The sequence below is a fragment of the Cuculus canorus genome, chromosome 8 (assembly GCF_017976375.1).
Source record: "Cuculus canorus isolate bCucCan1 chromosome 8, bCucCan1.pri, whole genome shotgun sequence".
Lineage (NCBI taxonomy): Eukaryota > Metazoa > Chordata > Aves > Cuculiformes > Cuculidae > Cuculus > Cuculus canorus.
In genome coordinates, this window is record NC_071408.1 from 12,077,691 (window position 1) to 12,095,913 (window position 18,223).

Here is an 18,223-nt window from a genome sequence, read left to right on the forward strand (position 1 = left end):
GACTGAAAAAAAATGATATTTCTTACTGGAAACAATTTGAGAGTGAAAAAAGCCCCATACATGATATTCCACTACTTAAAAGTAGTACGAACCCCAAATTGAACCACTTGATGACAGCAACGATTGTTGTGTTTGATAGCCATTACAGCTTTCCCAATTATAGTACAGGTTAAACAAGTACTGAATACTTTAGCTCACTCATGTATGACATGGATACATTTATAATACCCTTATAGTACTGGGGAAGAAAAGAAATAAAACCAGTCATTTGTACTAACCAATTGTCCACACAAAGAGCATAACTTCTAGTGATTCGTATTGGCCTGCTCTTCTCAAACACTTTGCAGGTTATTAAAAAATCCAGTCTCAACTTTTTCTTGGAGTCACTGGGTTTTTTTTGTTTGGTGGTTTGTTTTTCTGTTTTGAGGGTTTTTTCATGTTTCCAGTAAGACCACTTGGAAATAGTACGTCTTGATATAACTAGAAAGGAAACATATAATTAAAATTCAGACCTCAAGTACTCAAACCTCTTAAGGAGATGTGCCTTCTGGCTTAATTAAAATGAAGGTGACATCAACAAAAAAAAAGCAAAACTAAAGAGGAATAGGTAGAACAATTTTACTTTCCTCAAACCTTAAATGTAAAGTAAAAAAACCCATCACTAAGAATTTCAGAACAGAATAGAACAGTGTACGTTCTATCGCAGAAAAAAATTCATGCGAGTGTTACACTATTTGATCATTCGCCTACATCCACTGGTATGCAACACCAGTTTAATATTAATTAGATAGATACAGAGACAACCACAAATTCATACAAATACAACGTCTTCTGGCCTCAGTTATACTCATACTGTAGATCAAGCAAATCTGTTCTTTGGTAACTGAGGCAGGCTCATTTTCCATTGCAATGCAGGACTGTTAAGAGGGCCATATTAGCCAGTCATCTCAGAAACTTAAAACTCCCGTAGACAGAGTCTGGGCTATTTGTCACAGAAAATATTAGACTTGGAATTAGAGGTATAAATGTAAAGAAGTTAAAATTACTCAACTCTTCGGGTGGCTGTTTCAGGAAAAAAAAATCCAAACTCACTTCTTCTCTATTCACTGTTTAATCTAGATAACAATTTAGACTCATATGATAAGGTATTTTGATAGATGGGAATGTAGACATGCACATTTTCAGTTTAATAAAAAAGACCTGTGTGGATAATGGCAATTAAAGTTAACATGACTTGAAAGTATACCTATAATAAAGTTTAAAGATTTAGTCAAGTGGGACATTACAAATCCAAAAAAGCCTTTATAGATTTTTTTCATCTTCCCTTTTTCAACAAAGACTGACAGGATATACATACACAGGTTGAGATTTGATTTATCCAAACAATTTTCATGTTGCTCCAGCTTGCAAGTCTATTGACTAAAATGTAATAGCATTCACAACAAAGTATTTTCAGTAAGTGAAACAATAAGCAAAGAAAACCAAAACTAAGCTCAAAAGCTAAGTGGTTTAGAAAGCCCAGTAACGTCTATGTGTGCGTAAGTGTGTCCATAAACTTTTTTTATACATTATATATATAGACACACACACACACATATATATATACACACATACACACATGCGCACACACATTTGTAACCTGCAGTGAAGATCGATCTATTTTCTAATAAGGAACAAAACACATTATTTAAAAATGTGGCTAATTTAACAAAACGGAGAAGAAACTGCTGCTATCCAAAATATACAATTTGGATTGCAGACTAGAAGGCTAACAACATTAAAAAATAGTTTTAAGCAAAACCCCTTTGCTTCTAAATAACAACAGGTATCAACCTGCCACAGCATGAAGCATCCAAACAGATTTATAAAACTTTAAACTGCGATTCTTCTTCATTTGTAAAGTTCTTGACATATGGTATAGGTGCGAGCTCTGGTCTCCAACTGGAGCCTCCCTTTCATTTTTCTCAATCCATACTTCAGGCAATAATGGCAGCTGAAGAATTCAGAATCTCAAGTGAGATTTGTGCTTCACCATATACCTAAAAAAAACCCCGAACCAAAACAACAAAGAAAACAAACACTATTATTTTCAAGATACAATATACACAGACTTTGTTAAAACAAAAATTCTTAAGAGAATTAGCAAGTTGCCAAAAAGATGCAATGTCTTATATGCCATACTGCTCTGTATTATGTACAATATTTGTCCCACTAAAAGACAATCAGCTAAAACCTTTGCTTTAAAGAAAATTCATCTTTTCCAAGGCATCACACATCTTCTAAAATGCAAAGACTTGTTAAAGATAACTCAAGTTTGTTCTGGGAATTCAGATGTGTAGTTCAGCTGAGACTTTTAAATAAGGCCATAGAAAGTTTGATAGTTGGAATTATTTTGACAATTCCCAAAGGATTTTTCTTTTGAAGTTCACTCAATCATTCCAGCAGTTTGCTGTGCAAATGACATGGAAAGGTTAAACATTCATGAAATGCATGGGCTTCTCCTTTCCCTCAATATTTCTGCAACCGCTTTATGATAAGAAAGTTTCTTCAAAAAAGGCATTGCAATGAACTTCCCATTCAGAGAGGGTTCTGAAGGCACAAAGAAGCAGAGTCAGAAGCAACACTGCTCTTCAAGGAGCTGTCGGTGCTCCTTCATCCCTCAGTTCTCACACAAAGCAGGGCTAAGCACTGAGAATGCCTTAAGATATAGAAGAATCACTAGTCCCAAAACTTATTATGTGCTATATCTTTTTTTTTTCATCTTTTTTTTTTTTAATTTCCTCTTCTACCCAGTCCCGTGGACTCCAGGGCATCAGGATAACATATGCTTTTGTGGCTCTATCGTAAGACAGTTTCTCACAGTTTTCTAGACTGTCATCTAGTGAAGTGGAGAGAGAAAAGAACTGCAGTCCAGTGGGAGGGTTGGGGGAACGAGAGAAAACTCTATATCACCTAGCTTGTTCTTTATTCCTCTAATTCTGCCTAGAGGCTGAGAATCATGGTACTATGTGATGATTAATGTTAACTATCTTTTCCTTAAACTCATGCATATTACATTTCAGAGATTACTATTTATAATTTATCATAAAATATACTGGTATATCTTTAACTGTATCATCAGGGTAACAAACAGTACTTTCAAGCTCAATGTCTGAATTCCTTGTTACCATAACTTCTCATTCCCACCAAACACCATAAAAACATGAGCATAAAGAATTTTCATAAGGAAACACACCTGTCCAAAGTTTCCCAGAAGCGCAGAAATACTGGCCTGTCCAAGTGTCTTTTGTGGTAGCTTAGTTCTAACACTGTTACATCCCATTTCTGTACATTTGGATCTAGACGTACTTCATCATATTTGAGATGAAAAGCTTAACTACAGGAAGAGGAAAACATTTAGTATATAAACATGGTAACATTACATTGTTTAATTTAAAACAGAATTCCCATTCCACCCCTCTTTCTTCCAAATGGAGCTAGGGAACAAATTAACAAGCCCATCCCTCAAGAAAATAACAACTTAGTTAATAGAGGATACTGAGCTAAAGATAGTGGTAGGCTCTCATACTATTACAGGTTTAAGTGAAAGGGCAGTCCCCATTTTAGATGCATAGATTCCATGAGAATATCAGAAGCTTACTGCCAATTGAAACACTTTCTTTGGGGGGAAAAAAAAGATGATCTTTCTGAAGATCTTTGAACTGCGCAAGAATTAAAAACAAAGCATTTCTGAGACCTTTGGAGAAGGCCTATTTGCTGAAAGTCTGTGTAGATGACTGATGGCAGAATGCCAGTGTAACCCCCAAACACTACATGAGAAATTTAGTAACTGCCAGTGTCCCCTGATAACAGTATTCAGGTAAAATGGTAAAATATTAACAGTTACTTCGCTACTGGGAAGTATTGTCACGTGAATTACGTAAAGCCAAGCATTAACACAGCTAGCATTAAAATCATCCCGCAATTTTTCTTGACTTCCTTAGCCAAATCTTAGTTTTGACATAATCCAGTGGAAAGTATTTAAGTCTTGTTAAATTCTTATCTGGTATCCAATCTGTGTGCATTTTCTACACTGGATATTACTTGAGAAGTAAAGCAGAGCATTTGATCAGGCTTGTGGAAGCCAGTTTAATGCCATGGTCATATCTTTTCTGGTACCACACACTTTACTTTTTCTTCCACAAATCCATCTAAAATTTTAGTCAAATAGATAAAATAAATAAATGAATATAAAATAAAATCTGTCTTTTTTCCAGATACAGTTCAATCTATAGGATAATGTATCCAAAAGATTTCTAGAAGATTGGGTATCTGAAATTAGGGGGTTTTTTCCACTGTCAAACTAAAGAAGTGATCATCTGTCCGTACCATTGCCAGATAAACTCCCAAGCTTTGTAAATTAAAACTAGGAACACACATACATTATCTTCCTAAATAATGTTGCGTGTTTTATAATAACTGCGGAGAAAGCACGTAAAGATATAGTAGGGGTATGCATTTACAGCAAACTTGATCAGCACCTGACAGAGATTCTGTATTAAGGTTAAACAACATTGAGCAAGAAGACAATGCAGTGCTGAATCTGAAAACAAATCGGTTTTAAAGCACACTAATGTGCTCTAGGCAGAAAGACCTTTAAAATGGTATCAAATTAAATATTTATTCATTAAAGTGACATCATTAAAAATTTCATCTAAAACATCATTTGGCAGATGCAAAATAAGCTTGTTTACTATATGAACCATTAAACATTCAGACGCAGGTGTAAAAAAAAACTAAGTAGAACAATTTTAGAAGACTCAACTAACAAATGCCATGTGACATAGCAATTGAACAAATAAGACCAATTCGACAAGCTCTGGTCCAAATTTCATGAAGGAATTCTTTATGGTAATGTACCTGCTTGTTTTCCAAAATGACAGTAAGAAGCTTTGAATATTGTTCATCACTCTGAACTCGGTGACTTACATGATTAAAGAGAAAACTGCAGAACTACTGCAGATCTCACAAACCACATTTACAAAATCTATTAAAAGACCACAAATATGGGCAAAGCAATAGCTTCAGGAAAAAGGAAAACACATAAAACCAAACTGACATTGCCTGCTCCCTTCATTTACGCTGTTTTTATTTGAGGAATGGGTGAAGTCATTAGGAAAAGCCTTAGAGATACTCTTATTGGGAAAAATATTTTAGAATTGGGCATTTTGTTTTTTCCAAAGCAAGGCATTTCTAAAATTAAAAAGGTCCATTTCAAACATATCTTTGAGTCAAGTATGAACAGACATCCTTTCACTTGAAAATGTAAAAATTTGTACACCTCCAGAATGAACTACACAGGCTACGACTTTGATCTTTTGGCACAGCAAGGACTTAAAAAAATGTCAAAGCATGTCATTAACAATTCCTGTATATATACACGATGTTAAAATTAATGGGAATGAGCATGCAACTAACCTACCTAGACCTTTAATACTTAACAGTATTTTTCTTGGTTTTGCTTTCATGATTTCTGTTTTCCCTCTATCATTTTCTGTTTTCTTTATATGTTTCATTTCGAAATGTTATTTTCTTCTTTGTCTCTTTTGTTAATCTTTCTCCTGTGGTATATTTTTTCTTTTACATTCACTTTCAGGCTCTTTCACTCTCTTGTTCACGCTCAATCCCCCCTCAAGCAACTAATTCCATTTTCTCTTTGTTTGCAGATACATCCTTAGCCTTCCATCCAAACCCTGTTCTTTTTACACTTCTTATGAAACCAGCATTCTCTTTCCACATATCAAATATGCACACCCATAAAACCTCATCCAAACTCAACACGCTCACTGGAAGATTACAGACCCAAGGTGGGTTTTGGCTTGGTGGGATTTATTTTCTTTGCTTTGTGGGAGATTCTGCTTGTTTTGCTTTTGTGTGTATGTGATAGTTTAGGGTTTTTTTAAATCTGTAGCTCAAAAACCACTGGACACTACAAAAAGGTCTATTTTCTAAGGCAGTTTCACACTGAAGTGACAAGAACAGAATTTAGTTTCTTTAAAACGACAGTTTCTTTAGATATTATGACACACTTTATTGTCAGAAGAGTGACCTGTGTGAGAAGTACAGTGTGTCTCAAAGCAATACAGGGTGCAATAATAATGCAAAAAATCTGTTGATCTATACAGTGGTAACAGCTAGCTCATAACCTAAAAGTATTTGTATATTATTAAACATTCAAGGTTTTGTCAGACACCAGATCATATTTGTAAAGATTTCTTAGTGAAATACTAGGTGATCACTAGGTGATTCAGAGAGTACTGCTCAACAGCTCAGTGTCCAGACGGAGGTGTGTAACAAGACCCCCGTCAGGGGTCTGTACTGGGAACAGTGCTGTTTAATATCTTCATCAATGATATAGACAGAGAGAATCAAGTGCACCCTCAGCATGTTTATACAACACACCAAGCTGAGTGGTACAGTTGTCACACCAGAAGGACAGACAGGATGTAGTCCAGGAGAGACCTGGACAAGCTAGAAAAGTGGGCCTGTGTGAGTCTCATGAAGCCAAGTGCAAGGTCCTACACCTGGGGTAGGGACAATCTGTGATTACGATACAGGATGGGGGATGATGGGATCGAGAGCAGCCCTGCGGAGAAGGACTTGAGGGTGCTGATTGATGAGAAGCTTGACATGAGCAGGCAATGTGAGCTCACAGCCCAGAAGGCCAATCGCATCCTGGGCTGCATCAAAAGAAACATGGCCAGCAGGTCAAAGAAGGTGATTCCCCCTCTCAGCTCCACTCTGGTCAGACCCCACCCCTACTGGTGTCCAGTTCTGGGAATCCCCAACATAAGAAAGATATGGACATGTCCCAGAGGAGGGCCATGAAGATGATCAGAGGGCCGGAGCACCTCTCCTATGAGCACAGGCTGAGAGAGTTGGGCTTGTTCAGCCTGGAGAAGAGAAGGCTCCAGGCAGACCTGATAGCAGTCTTCCGGTACCTCGAGGAAGCCTACAAGAAAGCTAGGGAGGGACTTTTCACAAAGGAATGTAGAGACAGGATGAGGTGGAATGGGGTCTAAATTGGAGGGGGGAAGCTTTAGATTAGATATTAGGAAGAAATTCTTTAGGAAGAAATTCTTTACAATGAGGGTGGTGAGGCATTGCAACAGGTTGCCCAGGGAAACTGTGGATGCCTCCCTCCCCGGAAGTGTTCAAGGCCAGGTTGGATGGGGCCTTGGGCACCCTGATCTAGTGGAAGGTGTCCCTGTCCAAGGCAAGGGGGCTGGAACTAGATGATCTTTAAGGTTCCTTCCATCCCAAACCATTCTCTGATTCTATGATTACTAATAAACACAGATCAATGGTATAAAGACTGCAAGTTTTTGTATCTAAAACTTAAATTACCGTCCTTTTCTTCTTGTAAAGTCAACAGCTCTGACTCTGAGAAGGTTCTGTGAGCTTCCACAGGTCAGAACAGAGGACAGCAGAGGGCACATCAATACTTGCCATTTGTGCAAAGACCTAAGACCCTGTTGTCTTAACCACCCAAATCCAACAGCATCTTGGTTAGTGCTTTGCCGTAAGCAGACACCACCCCTGCCTCCCTGCCATCTTCCTCAAATAGAATAGCAAACCCTCTAACGCTTCAAAACAAAACAGCCATCACCCTTACTTTTTGCAAAGATATCAACAGGCGATCCATCAGGCAAGAGCCAAGGCCAGCCTTTGAACTGCCACGCAGGGCCCTGTACAAACACTGCCACCACACGATCCCTATGGACACAGAAAGATGGACATGTTGATGACCTTGAACAGTTAAATTACATGTGTTTTTAAGCAGTCAATATACCTTAGCATAGTTTCTTATTTGAGTAACAGCAGTATAGCACATTTAACAATCACTCCTCCAGCGCAACTGCTTTTTCTCTCTTGAGCAAAAACATTTCATGTGATTTTTCTGGACTTTTAGCTCTGTTCCTTTGCAGAATGCAGCTCAATTTCTCATATTACATTCATAAGTCAAACAGTGTTTACTTCTGGTCATTACTACTTTGCTTTTAAAAAGCGCTCCAACATTTTACACATAATCTTCTATGAATAACACCATAAACGGAAATGTATCAGTCTAAAAGCCTTTATTCTGAATCCTGTTAACATTTAATACATTTCTAGAATAGAAGAGACAGCTGCTAAATTTCTGCCTCCAGTTGGAAAGTGCATCATTTAATGTAATGGTATGCCTGGCAGTCTTAAGAAAATAAATTTGTGATTAAGTTGAAGCTTTTACATTAATAAAATTTTGAAAAAAATCCTGGAGAACAAATGTTCTCTCCATATGGTCTATCCTTTTCCTTAATTATTTACAATCATCTAAAACAAAGTCCCTACCTACTACAACAAATAATTACCTCTCCATTCTAATCCCCAATTCAAAATCATCATGAAGTCTACAAAATCCCAAATGGAAAATAATAATCAAGGGGGAGTTTAGCTTTAAGATTTAAAATGATATTGCAAGTTTTGTAATGGCTAGCAGAAAAAAAACCAGTGGCAACATGTTAATTTCAAGATATGATATCTGATTCTTCCTTGGATAAAAACAACATAAAAAACCCACACCATTTAATCTCTTTGGTCAGAAGCACTTTAGGAGCCATTTCAGATGGCTCCTAAAGATTTCAGATTTAAGTGCCATTTCAGATGGCTCCTAAAAGGTGTAATTATTAAACATATTAAGTACTATTTGATATTTAGAATTTTAAACCCACAGATTACTGATTAGTTCAATACAGAGAACAATTAATTTAGGAACAAAACCTTTTCAAAGTATTCCTCTCCATTAAAATCTATTTAGAAAGTTACAAGACCACAAAAATGTATGTCTAAAATATTCACACTTCTGAGGAAGAGGTAAAAATGTTGCCTCTTTTTGTTATCAAATAACAAAAACATGTTTCTCCAGAATGAGAAATAAGTTTTCACAGTTTTGAAGCATGGACTACAGACAAAATAATATGTTTCCAGATTTTTCTTAGAAGTAAAAGCTCTCTATGATTCCCTTCCCCAGCTGGGGCTCTCCCTTCAGAAGGAAGCTCCTATCATCAAATCCAATTCAACAAATCTGATCCACTGCTGAAATCACAGTTCAGTCTTTACTGTCCAATGTATTATCTTTCTTCCTTAAACTGTTATAGAAAGTCAGAATATCTGATGCTGAAGGCCTGCAAATGTATCCTTCTAACAGACCTCATTCAGGAAGCAGATGAGAAAGAAGGATTTTCCTCTCAGATCAAGTTTCAGTGACTTGCATACTACAGTATCATGAACTGGAAAGCTCACAGGAATATTCCTATTCAAATTTCTGGAACATTTCAGGTACACCTAATAAAAATAGTTGTGCTGCTTATAGCGTTAAAACATCGAGTGTTGCATTTCTTAACGAACTTTAAAAGAAGTTCAGTGCCATATTATTTTCACCTGAAGAATAGACTGCTATACAGTTAACATTAAAATCCATTCTTTCACACGTATATTGTTTTACATGTTTTAGCAGAATTTTATTGGTCTTGTCCAAATTCTGCCTTCTCCTAATTAAGAAATTTTGTAAAGGGGAAATCTATTTTACCAGTCTTGTGGCATAAGTTTCAAAGGCTGGTCTACTACTCGATAAGGTACAGTAACGCTGACAGTAGTTCCCCCAGGCTGCATCTGGTCTTTCCGTCTCTGTATTAGCGTTTCATTTTCTCGTTGACAGCCTTGTTTCTTCTTTTCATCTGATGGTACAAACCTTGGGGAACAAAGAAACATTCAGTAGACAAAAGCAATTTATTTGATGTAATCAGCAGGAAAAGTAGCAACTGTATCAGAACGTTGTATTATTTGCAACAGCCACTGAAGGCCATTTCATTTTCACTATTCCAAGTCTCCATCACTACTCATTCAGAACTGCAAAACCCATAAGAATAACATTTCATAAGCCTTTTTGAAAAAAAAGAGTCATACTAAAAGGTCCTCTGCCCCTCAAAACTACATCCAGACCTCTTCCTATATATTTGTGGCATTCCTTGTTGACATTACTCAACTCATTTGCAGATGAGAAGCCAGGTCACACCTTGCTAAACAGCTACAACTCATTCTTTCTAGTGATCAGGTGTAACATAGGGAAGCTTGGGCACTAAGAAACAATTACTTCCCGGGGTAAGTTTTAGAGCTCTTGCTTAGAGCCATCAGAAATATGTTTTCTCAAGAAAACGGATTTTTGGTCAAATAGATTTCTGAGTGAGGTTTTATCTTTATGAATGATGGTGACTTTAAATTATCAATGATTCATCATTACTATGATCTATGATGCTCCAATTTTGGGTATTTTTTTTTTCTTCCTGCATAGTTTCTATGACAGATTAAGTGCTCGGAAAATAAGTATAATGTGGTCCTCATGCCATCTGTAATATCCATATGACAAAAGTGCTCAAGATGTGACATTCCAAATAAATTAGAGACGTTTTACTTTTCAGCCCCCTCCCACCTTAAAAAAAAATGCAATTCCATTTCAAGAGTCTCCTCTTTATGGTGAGAATATACACAGAACAGTTCTTAAAACTGGCATCACAAATGTGACAGTAGTGTAAGGCTTTTGACTGATTAATCTCGGTGGATTTTGTCAAAAGGAAAGATAACAAAATCATGCATTTTATAGAACTAAAACTATGACACAGAAAGATAAGCGGATGTAACCAGCACACCCTACCAGGCCAGCAACAGAAGAGAGCTCAGACCTACGTTCACCTGGTATTCAATTCAGGATCACCCAGTTGCACTACTAACCCTGTTTGCCATTGGCATTTCATTTCCAAAAATTCTCATAAAAAGAAACAGTTTTGCACTTAACTGCAGAAGTTACCAGGAGTATTGATGCTATATTTTAGAAACACAGCACTCTACCTAATTGGTAAGATTTCTCTTCATTATAATATAGGTGGTGCTTTTTAAAAATCTACTACGTTTTTCAGGTAAGTTGTTTGCACCATTTCTACTTATTCTCTTCAACCTATTTCTACTTGAATCCCCAAAACCAGTTTGAATGTGCTTAACTAGGCTGATTGCAGTGGCTGGAAAAACAGGAAAAAGGAATGAAAAATTAAATATGAGGAAAAGTTCATTCTTCAGTTAACATGAAAATACCAGTTTTTGCTGACATCTTATATCCAATAAGAATGTGCCATTTTGCAGGGAAAAAAAAACCCAAACACACACCTCTAAAGGCAGAACCTGGAAATTTTCAATAAATCCACAAGCAAAACTATTTTACTTTCTGGAGGTAAATAAATAGATGAAGACCTCTTATACTCTTCACTATTTAACAGTGTTCCAAAAAAAGAAAGTCACAACCAATTTCTGAAGCATACGTACAAATCCATACAGCTGCACTGGAAAAAACTGCAAATGATTACAAATTGAAGTTGACTAGTCATTGCAAATACAGAAAAAGCATTGCAGATGTTAAATGACATGCTATGAATTAAAACAGCCTTATCTGTCTAGTACATGTGAAACAACAACATTCTAAAGAAAATACAGGCAAAAAGAGCTATACAGGATATACTGGAGAGGAATTATAGTTTGGCCATCTAGAATACTATAAAAAACCTAATAAGACAATCATTTCACTAATAACTGAAGCGAAGAGAAATCAGTTAATATTTTCATTAGCTTTATCTACTACAATCAACATGTACAACTGTGTGCTACACATGAAAGTGCTCAAAACAGTTCTACTTTGGGAAAAGCAACCAAATGTAAAGAATTAAGTATTTTCAGTCAGGTTGGTAATTTAAAAATTCAAAAGTGAGGTCAACTTGAATCATGAGCATACCTAACAGGCTATTCTGCATGTGGCAGGCTTTGCTTTGCCAATACTAACTGATAGGAAACTGTATTTTATAACTTGAGCTTTTAAGGAAGCCATTCATGAGTCTCTCCTCACCCATCTGAGCTAAGCAATCTGGAATGGAAACATGGATTTTTTTTTTTTTTTAAATAATTTTAAATATTACACCACCACCCCTACCCTCAAACACCTTTTAACCAAGTGACAAGGTCTATATGAAAAGCCCACCTCAAATGGTGGAACGCTTGAGAAGAATTTCGCTCTTTATTACATGTCCCATGCATTGAGTGAGAACAAGCTCTTACAGAATACGTAAATTAAAAACAAACAGCCATATGTACATTACAGTGATAATCAAATATTCACACAAACTGCAATGAGAAACGTCACTGTTTTAATTCAATTTGTAAATGTAAGGAAGCAAATACATTTTAAATAGAAAGAGGAAACTCTTGCCAAATGAGACAAATGTGGACACTAAGAAGCAATACCACAATTCCACAGACTCTAAGTTTCACTATTATGCTCGAGACCCCTCCAATTTGGCTGAAACAGAAATTTTCAGTTCTATTTCTAGCTTGAAACATTTGTGTTTTGAAGAATTCATTTCAACACTAGTTTATTGACTGTTTCTCTCCATTTCAGAATCAGCTAGAAATTGTGTCACAGTCACTAGGGCACCGTTTGGTTGTGCCTCAGTTACACAATGGTTTGGGTTGGAAAGGATCTTTAAGATACCTAGTTCCAAACCCACTGCCATGGACAGGAACAACTTCCACTGGTGAAGGTTGCTCAAAGCCCCATCCAACATGGCCTTGAACACTTCCAGGGATGGGGCACCCCTAACCTCACTGGATAACTGGTTCCAGTGCTTCGTGACCCTCACAGTAAAAAATGTCTTCCTAATATCTAAATCTACCCTCTTTTGCTTAGAACCGTTACCCTTCCTCCTACCACTGCACTCCCTGAAGTTTCAATTTCATTTACTATAAAAACCTGAATGTTGAACACATTTCTCCAGTACAGAACACCCAGGCATCTCATTAAGAACTTTCTGAAGGAAAAAAGCCACCAGTGAGCAAGAAACAGAGAAGATGACTGCCATAAAGAAAGCACTGAAGGAAATGCCTACGTACATGTACACACAGAGAGTACAGGAATACATGGCAGCTTACAGAAAGTTTATGTGGTATATGCTTGCGTTTCTGGGAACCATCGATTCAGTAAGTATAATAAAAGCCATGTGCTCAAGAATTGAGAATCAATAGAAATCACTGTATGATTGCAAATATATTCACGGCTTACTCCATCACTACCCAAGCATAACAGACAACCTTACGAAATCACAGCGTTCAAGAAAACTGAAAAAAAAACCCCATCTTCTTTGGGGAATTGCTTGCCACAATACCACAGGTGCTGGCTTAACTGTGTATTTGTACTCAACACCTTTGTAATCATCCAAAACACTAGATATATCTTCTGAAACCTGACTGCACAGGAGCTTTTTTTGTTGTGTCTCCAGATTACTAGAGCCTAGTAAAAAAAAAAAAAAAAAAAAATCCATATCTACATAGAATCCATTTTTATATCCCTACTAGGAAAGTATTAGTATCTATACTCTCACTGTTAATTGCCAAAATCATCATTCACAGAAAAACTAGTGCACACTCACTTTACATGACAGTAGGTCCCCTTCCTAAGGTAACAAGTAAGCCGTTGAACTAGATCAAGTTAAGGGAGGTAAATGGTAAGACAGTATCCACTGAACTGCCAGAGCTGCTCATGCCTAGGCCCTAAACTCACATCAACTGCTAGCATTAACTTTTAAACACTTCCACCGACATCAGGTCAACACTTACTGGCCCCTAACAAAGGCATACTGAAAAATGCATGAACAGAGAATAAGGCAACTCCAATGTTGGACAGGAACAGAGTTCATCGTAATACACAATTGAGAGTGTTTTGTAGTGGAGACTTGTTTTTACAACCCTGTCAATATTTTCATTGTACTAAAGTATATAAAAAGCTTCATAGACTTATTTTTGTGAGAGAATGAAGCTTTTTTTGTCACATACCATCCCTCAATCTTTCAGATAGTTTGCTTGATATCAAAGCTGGATGAATTTCAGTGAGTTATCTGGCCGCATATGGTGAAACATACCATGAGTAAAAGCATCATCATAATAAAAATACATAATCATCTAATCATTTACATCTGCTTGATACAACTCCTGCCTCACATTTGATCTGTGTAAAGCAAAAGCTTTGCCACTGAAAAGCCTAACTTCAGATATTCTCAAATACTTACTATGGAAAGTGAGATTTTTACACATCAATTGTGATATCCAGTGATGCAGTTACACAATGAAAATTAAAAAATGTATCATATGAAATTGCCGTTCTGATTTTAAATGAAATTACATCTTTTTAATATTTCAGAAACTTGCATTTTTATCTTGCATGTGCCTTCTTAGAAAAATAACCTTCAAAAATAGGTTATCAAGAACATTTGCATATTATAAAGCATATAAATTGTGTATATTGCAGTTACAGTTGCACAAAATATAGTTATAGTTATACAAAATATAAGTTGCAACAAACACATCCAACAGACAAATCAGGTATCTTGTAAAAGAAACCCACATGCTGCCAGTTTATCATTAAAAATGTTTCATTAAACTCATTACAGCTTTCCTGCTTTCCATATTCTGTCTCAAAAGAAAGCATAACATTAGTAATGAACTAAAGATGCTAGAAGTCATATAGGTGTCAGCCAAATTTGGCAATAAAAAAAATCCAACAACACACTACAGAGCTATATAATAAGGCTTACCAGAAATGCTGGTATAATTAATACATTTCTTTCAGCCCTTGACAATTTAATATAACGCCTATGATAGTATTAGCTGAAGACCTAAAATATCTGCCAAAGACACTACAATTACTTTTGCTCATACCTAAAGTGACAACGCTTTGTGGTCAGTTACTCAAAAATCCCACATCCTAGACCAAAACTATCTAAAAGACAGGGATTCCGAGCTATGACTAAAGGTGAAGGGGCTGGAGGACAAGCCAGGAGAGGGAACTAGGGCTGTTTAACCTGGTAGAAAAGGAGGCTGAGGGGAGACCTTATCACTGCCTACAACTACCTGAAAGGAGATTGTAGTGGGGTGGGTGTTGGTCACCTCTTCTCCCAAGTGATGGGTGATGAGAAGAAACAGCCTCAAGTTGCACCAGGGGAAGTTCAGATTAGACATCAGCAAGAATTTCTTCAACAAAAGGGTTATCAGACACTGGAAGAGGCTGCCCAGGAAGGTGGTTGAGACACCATCCCTGGAGGTATTTAAAAAATGTGCAGATTGAGTGCTCAGGGATGTTGTTTAGTAGTGGGTAGGTACAGCTGGGCTTGATCTCAAAGGTCTTTTCCAACCAAACGAATCTATGATTTCGACTTTAAGTGGTTTGACCTCTAATTATAATTTCAGTAAACTTTCTTCCTTATTTTGTTTTAAGAAATATTTAAATGGAGAGGGTCACAAAAGTTGGTTTTATTTATGAAAGCCAAATATTTGTTATCACATGCTTCACAGAAGTGTGCTGCCTCAGGTATCATGCATGGGTGCCCTGTGAACAGCTTGTGTCACAGGTGTACCACGGCTTCCACATATCTATGGGTGGTGTGTCATTCTACATTTCTTAGCATTCTCCCCTGCAATGGCTCTTACTCTTCCAGCTCCAAAACCACCTTCTGCTTGCGCTACATCACTGACCACCTCTGATGGCTAATACAAACAGGCTAATCACCTCCAGAAATATAAGAAATACAAATCTACCTGTATCTTCCTCAGCAGGGGTAAGGGAGGTAGTATTAATTTGAGCGTGTCTTTTCTATCTGCACAATATTTTGTCATTCCAAAAACTTGAGGCAATATCATCTGTCTTCCAAATCCCTACTCTTCTGACAAATCTAGCTAAAAGTGGGTAATGAGTTAAAGAAGGCAGTGACTTAGATGCAGAAATTAGGTGAGTCTTCTTTCCCTGAAAAACTGACACATATCTATCAATCACACTCTACATCAAAGCTAGTTCTACACGATGCATACCTCAACTGTAAAAACAAACCCTGCAGCCATTCCTAATCAAACACTACTTAAATAAATTTGAATGTAAAAAAAAAAAAAAAAGCAGACCAGGTGGCCTATTTTCTATAAGAGTGCTAGAACTATCATGGCTAAATTAATATTTCACTATTCTGAATTCTGCAACTGCACTTATTTGATAACATACCTTGCTTCCATGCTTTGTCTTTCATATTTGTTAACTACATCAGTGTCCTCCTTTGAACTCAAACTTCACTCCGTTTTTTTTCTGGATCACGTTCTCTGCACTCTAACAATCACCCTCCTCTTGGGGCAGGCCTTGAGAAGTTACCCATACCCCAGTGGAGCTGAGAACAGTGCTAGCTGCCCATCACAGATATACTCAGAGGTGACATGTGGGTGACTTTATTCCGCTACAGGTATTCCTGCACCAGAAAGTCACAAGTTACACAGATGTAAAATCCAGGGCTTGTAGTTGCAAATTCTTTTTCGTGTAGCACCACAATAAGGAGAGCCTATATTTGAAGAACAGCAGTATATGGTCTCATAAAGCACTAAGTGCTGAGGGGCAAAGAGCTTTTTTTGCACATACCATCGCATACAATCTATAACACTGATTTCTCTGTGAAAGTGACTGCCTGTTCTAGAAAAAATAACTAGTATTAACAATAGGCAACTCTAAATACCATAATCTGTTGGACAGGCAGAAAGATGTTTCTGGTTTGCTTTTTTTTTTTTTTTTGCTATAATAGTGATTTTTACCTTACCATGAAGAGAGTAATTTGTGGTGTTGATTGCACTCAGCCAAAATGAATTAAATTAAAAAAGAATCAGATATATGACAATAAACAAATTTTAGCAACTTTTGAATGAGTCTGCATCAATGAGTTTTCGAATGAGTTTGCATCAATACTTAATGACTATGCTTTATTCTTATGTTTGTTATATATGTGGGTGGTTTTATTATTGGTTTTTTTTTTTAAACACACAACAAGCTGGTCTGCTCAGCTGATAGAGGTATTTGTCTAAAACAGAGGCCACCTTCCAGCCCCCTTCTCCTTTATGATAACTGTGGCCAAATTTTCCAATTTTCTCAAAATTTTTTCTGAGCTCCGTGAGCATGTTTTCATTGCTCGTCTTCTCCAAGTCTTCTTTCACTGTAAGGTTTGTTGATTGGCTCCACATGGGGAAATATGTTACATAAAAGAAAACTACTACAGACATTAGAAATGGCATTGTAAGACTTCCTTCTCAATCTGCCCATTTGGCTCACAGGTCACAATTGTGCAATAACTGTGAAAGTAAGTTTCTGCTTTTTTTCCTATTATTCAAGGGACATTCTTTTATATTCTTGTCTGTAAAACTAGCTTGTCACAAGACAGTATACTTCCTCTTGCTTAGTTACTAATTTGGTACTGTCATACCTTTGTATCTGAAAGCAGTTTTTGATACAGTATGTTCTAGCCAGCTACTTACTTCAGATCTTGCAGAAGGTCCTTTGCATTAAGCATTGTTATTAAAGAGGTTGTTGCTGCTGGAATAATGATTATGGGAGTTCGAGATCCTGTAGAGATAATAAAGTTGTAGAGATAATAAAGTTACATTTCCCTTATTTTTATTGTGTGTTGTAGTTTCGGTTGGTTCCCCAAACAAAGTAAATTAAGACCCATATTTAGTGAAACAGAACACTCTCTGCATTTCACTGCTTATTTATATTGTTACTTGTCATTCCACCAAGATAGAGTGGGCGTAATTCATACAAGTACGAAAAGGGTCTTGGAACTAAAACTCACTCACCTTTTTTCTGGTTTGGAGGTGGTCTTGCTTGAGAAACTGAGAAAAAAAAAAGAAAATACGGCAGAATGACTAATACATAAATACAAAGGGTCGGGGCACTGTAGCATCGATAACAATTTCCAGCAATGTTGAAGAAAGCTGCTTGTCAGTCTTCATTTCAATAGTGCTGAACCAACAAGAAGACTGTTTCACAACAAACTAATCTTTACAGACACTCATCTTTTCGTTAGTAATTATTAGTGCACATGATTATCTATACAATTTACCATTCCTTAAGAGATACAGAACTTTCAACAACCTGAATTTCAGGCTTACTTCAAGTTAATTTTGGATTGCAGTTACAGTTAAATGAGCCTTTTAGGTGCCAGAAACAGTGAAACTTGACAGATATGGTAGCGTTCAAGAAAACAAAACAAAACAACAACAACCACACAACATCCCATCCCCGCAAAAAAAA

At 36.8% G+C, this 18,223-nt stretch overlaps 1 protein-coding gene across 1 annotated transcript in view; it reads right to left on the reverse strand.

Moving 5' to 3' along the window:
• Positions 1-685: 685 nt before the first annotated feature.
• Positions 686-18,223, reverse strand: part of CDC73 (cell division cycle 73) — a 108,235-nt gene continuing 90,697 nt past the window's right edge. Inside the window, exons 12-17 of the mRNA XM_054072489.1 lie at positions 17,767-17,802; positions 17,446-17,533; positions 9,608-9,769; positions 7,649-7,755; positions 3,236-3,371; positions 686-2,039 (exon numbers count right to left, since the gene is read on the reverse strand). Of these exons, the coding sequence (XP_053928464.1) occupies positions 2,003-2,039; positions 3,236-3,371; positions 7,649-7,755; positions 9,608-9,769; positions 17,446-17,533; positions 17,767-17,802 (566 nt within the window). The 3' untranslated portion in view covers positions 686-2,002. The remainder of the gene's footprint in view (positions 2,040-3,235; positions 3,372-7,648; positions 7,756-9,607; positions 9,770-17,445; positions 17,534-17,766; positions 17,803-18,223) is intronic.